Consider the following 4,447-nt stretch of genomic DNA (forward strand, 5'->3'; position numbering starts at 1 on the left):
CCGTACCGGACCAGGGACCGGCAACGGGATCGCAACCCTCGGCGCTGCCCCCGCGCCTCGCTCAGCCAGTGAGTGGAAACCGGTCCGTATGCGGGATCCGAACCCTCGGGTGGGAGCACCGCCGCGCTTCCCGAGCGGCGCACTATCCAGTGCGCCACCGGGCCGGCCCTCCCTTTTTATATAATATGATTCCATTAACAAAAACCTATCTTTCCTTTCCCCTGTGTAATCAATGTGATGCCTACAATCCCAGCATTAGAGCCCTGAGTTGTTTTTTTCAATATCTTGAGAGGGGCAAACACATCAGCTTGTCAATTACTAGACCTTTAGCACGAATTCACATGTCAAACTCTCTCACAAGACAGACTGCTCACTCTAGCACTACTACTACTATTTTTTTTTATACTTACCAGTATTTTTTTTTTTTTAAAGATGACCGGTAAGGGGATCTTAACCCTTGACTTGCTGTTGACAGCACCACACTCTCTTAAGTGAGCTAACTGGCCATCCCTATATGGGATCTGAACCCGCGGCCTTGGTGTTATTAGCACCACGCTCTCCCAAGTGAGCCACGGGCCTGCCCAACTTACTGGTACTTTTGAAAAAGATAATTCTGATAGAAGAATATAAGGTAGAAAGACATGTTATGGAAGATGAAGTAAATACTAAAGAGAAGCCACACAGTGAAAGCTGAACTGGCCAAAGCAGCATGGCAGACCAGGGAGGGCCACGGGAGGGCTCTCCCTGATAGCGGACAAGGGAGGGCTGAGTGAGGGCCATGGGAGGGCCATGGGAGGGCTCTCCCTGATAGTGGATGAGGGAGATCCAGTGCGCCACCGGGCCGGCCCTACTACTATTTTTTTTTTATACTTACCAGTATTTTTTTTTTTAAAGATGACCGGTAAGGGGATCTTAACCCTTGACTTGCTGTTGACAGCACCACACTCTCTTAAGTGAGCTAACTGGCCATCCCTATATGGGATCTGAACCCGCGGCCTTGGTGTTATTAGCACCACGCTCTCCCAAGTGAGCCACGGGCCTGCCCAACTTACTGGTACTTTTGAAAAAGATAATTCTGATAGAAGAATATAAGGTAGAAAGACATGTTATGGAAGATGAAGTAAATACTAAAGAGAAGCCACACAGTGAAAGCTGAACGAGTGAGGGCCACGGGAGGGCTCTCCCTGATAGTGGATGAGGGTGGGCCACGGGAGGGCGACAGTGAACGAGGGAGGGCCACGGGAGGGCTCTCCCTGATAGTGGACGAGGGAGGGCCACGGGAGGGCTGAGTGAGGGCCACGGGAGGGCTCTCCCTGATAGTGGATGAGGGAGAGCCACAGGAGGGTGACAGCGGACGAGGGAGGGCCACGGGAGGCCTCTCCCCAACAGAAGCAGATCCTGATTGGGAACCGCAGAGACACAGTCAGACCTTCTTTGTGAACAATTTTCTCAAGAATACAATTTGAAGTAGTTTAATTTTTTTTATGTTTCACAGCAATCCTAGCATGTACACAAGTAGGGATACTTAAGAAGAAACTAACCTGCTGACCCATGTCAACCTTCGTGAAACGAAAGGTGCTAAGGTGGGTATTTGCTCCCCGCACAGCTGGTTCTATGGTTTCTCGAAACAACTTCTCTATAAACTGGCAAATAAACGGCCACATGTGTTTTACAGTCTGGAAAGGAAAAATAACTCACGTTAAACAAAATGTTACAATACATAATATACTTAAGTCATCATGTAAAATTATGCCCTTGTAGTTTAACAGAATCTCATTTTGAAAAATAAGGAGGGGAAGGGGTCTTCTTGTTATACAAAGTCAATGGGATCTAAATTTTTATATTATAACGATTAAATTATTATAAAAAATATAATATTATAAAAATCTAAATTATTATAACGATAAACTATTGATTAACCAATATGTTGCAGAAATTAGTTACTTTGGTTAAACCTTCTGTTCAAGCGTGTTAGCACATTTAATGATTGCTAAAAATCCCGTTATTTCAACTCATTGCTGAAAACCTTCTTGAACTGTGTAAATCTTAATAAGCCCCCATAAATTTTTCTTAAACTGACAAACTTCCAGTGCTGTAAGATGATCATTATCTATGTTAGTGTTTACTACATAGCCCTAAAGATGCATAAAATAGAAATAAAAGAGATCTAGTTCAAAGAATACTTATCTAAAGACATAACCTTAAAAACAAGATCATTACCCATTTCCAGGTTTCTTGGGAGTTATTTCCCTCTTCATGATAATGTTTACATAATTTTCACTTAGGATTGCCATGAAATAGACTTGAGCAAGTGGCCCAAGTCTTCTTTCAGGAAAGAAGACACAAAGCCTGAGACATAATGTGAGCACCACACTTCACTCTTAAGAAAGGAAAAGAAAGTATCCTGACAGTTACGACCGGGTTCTTTGGGGAGGAGACGCCAACCCACTAGAGTCTAAACCAGCTCAAATGTTGCCAACAGCCAAGTTCCCAAATATGGAAAGATGGTGTCTCATCTTCTAATTCCCGCTGATATCTGGTATTTGGCATATTCTAATCTTACCTTATTTAGCCATTCTGCTCTTTCAGTGTCTGGAAAATGAACCTAAGAGAAAAATACACACACACATGACTTACTGACTTTTGACAGTCGTAAATAAAATGTCAAGCAGGCTATTTCATACTCTCATTCTTTAAAGCACTCTGCTCTAAAGCTTCGGAAAATGGCTTCTGGAGGGAAACAGCTGAAAGGAATGGCACTCTGGCTCTTTACATTCTAAGAACACTTTGAGACAGAAAAGTCAAACGTCAGCAAATGCCACCAGAGCCTTCTCTGTACTTCACTGTCCAGAGGAACATTCACTGGTATCTGAAACATCACAGGGTTGTAAAATTGATCTCTTCCTTTTCCAAAGACTCATTCTTTCCAGCCCATCACTGGTATTATCATCATTCTATTCTAGAAATCTAGACTCAGAGCCTTCAAAAATTCACCTTTCCTCTTTCAGCCCAAACCAACCAGCGAATGCTTTCCCACTTCTGGCTCCATCCCACACCATCTCCCCCCACCTATTCTAGAAATCTAGACTCAGAGCCTTCAAAAATTCACCTTTCCTCTTTCAGCCCAAACCAGCCAGCGAATGCTTTCCCACTTCTGGCTCCATCCCACACCATCTCCCCCCATCTGGCTCCATCCCACCCCATCTCCCCCCACCCCCCCCCGAAACGAGAATTATAATTATAGTTCTCCACAGGTGGGGCCTGTATACTGGAGAAGTGTTTGTAGAGGCAAAAAGAAACTTATTTAGAAAAAAGGTGAAAAAATATTTTCCTTGCTGTTTGAGCTAAAATAAAATATCCGTGTAGAGGAAGGCTGAAGTTGTTTAGGGCACAGATAGGGAATTTTCAAAGAAAAAAGAGCACACAGGCCATGCTGGCACTCCTGGTAAGCACATTTCTGTTCAGATGTACAATGGGTCACAGGCAACACTGGTGACTTAGATGTGGTCAGAGCAATGTTTTGACATCTAGAACTGCCATGACTCACTTTACTAAGTAACAAAAGTACTTGAACCAATGAATCACCTCCCTCCCCAATGCTCTAGCCTTGGGGAGCCAGACCAGTTGGAGGTCGATTTCACTGCAATGCCTGAGAGAAGTGGGCAGGGAATATTATCACGAGGGTAGGAGCAGGGTCCCCAAAAGACGGTTTTTTGAGACCCAACTCCACCTCTCATGTTTGAATATAAGAACAAACAACCAAAACTGGGGCCCAGCAGCAGCCAATTCCTGTCCCAGAGGCTACTGTTAAGATGCACCACAGCCACATCCAGCCTGGGAAGAGTGACCAGCGTTCACCTCGAAGCCTCGGCTAGGCATGGAGGCCATGGTGGCTGCAGTGTTAATGTCTGCTCCCCGTTGTCCTCATACCCAAGCAGGCTGATTCCCTTTCACTATACGACACGAAGTGTTTAATTTGCTTTAACCATGCGGTGGGCTAGAGTGAACTGAAATGAGCTGTTCCTAAATTAAGTTCGCATGAATCCATTCTGGAAAAATACCAAAGGGATAGCAACCTTCCAGAATTACAAAATAGGCTTAAAATTGGGAGAGACAGTATTCAAGAAGACAAAGATTAGGGAAAAGAGACTTGCTAGAGATGACTGCTTGAGTCGAGAGGATATGTTCCTGTCACTGCTGACAAGCCTATTGTGACCCAAGTGGAACCAGGATACAGTAAAAGGTTGCACTCCACAAGGAACAGGAGGAAAGTTGGGGATTCAGGTGGGGAAAGTTGGAGGGCTTCCTAGACTAGCAAAACTAGGTCATAAAACTAAGTATGTGTGATTCATCTGCAATCTGTATTCTGCCATTTCTTTATAGTAAAATAGTTCAATACTCAAAAAGTCAGATTAGGAATGGGATGAATGGTTGCCACTCAAGGGTA

At 44.2% G+C, this 4,447-nt stretch overlaps 1 protein-coding gene across 1 annotated transcript in view; it reads right to left on the minus strand.

Moving 5' to 3' along the window:
• Positions 1-2,600, minus strand: part of ESYT2 (extended synaptotagmin-like protein 2) — a 52,651-nt gene extending 50,051 nt beyond the window's left edge. Inside the window, exons 1-2 of the mRNA XM_008573971.1 lie at positions 2,564-2,600; positions 1,542-1,676 (exon numbers count right to left, since the gene is read on the minus strand). Coding sequence (XP_008572193.1) covers positions 1,542-1,664 — 123 coding nt within the window. The 5' untranslated portion in view covers positions 1,665-1,676; positions 2,564-2,600. The remainder of the gene's footprint in view (positions 1-1,541; positions 1,677-2,563) is intronic.
• Positions 2,601-4,447: the final 1,847 nt, after the last annotated feature.

The sequence above is a fragment of the Galeopterus variegatus genome, unplaced genomic scaffold (genome assembly GCF_000696425.1).
Source record: "Galeopterus variegatus unplaced genomic scaffold, G_variegatus-3.0.2 Scaffold978, whole genome shotgun sequence".
NCBI classification, from domain to species: Eukaryota; Metazoa; Chordata; class Mammalia; order Dermoptera; family Cynocephalidae; genus Galeopterus; species Galeopterus variegatus.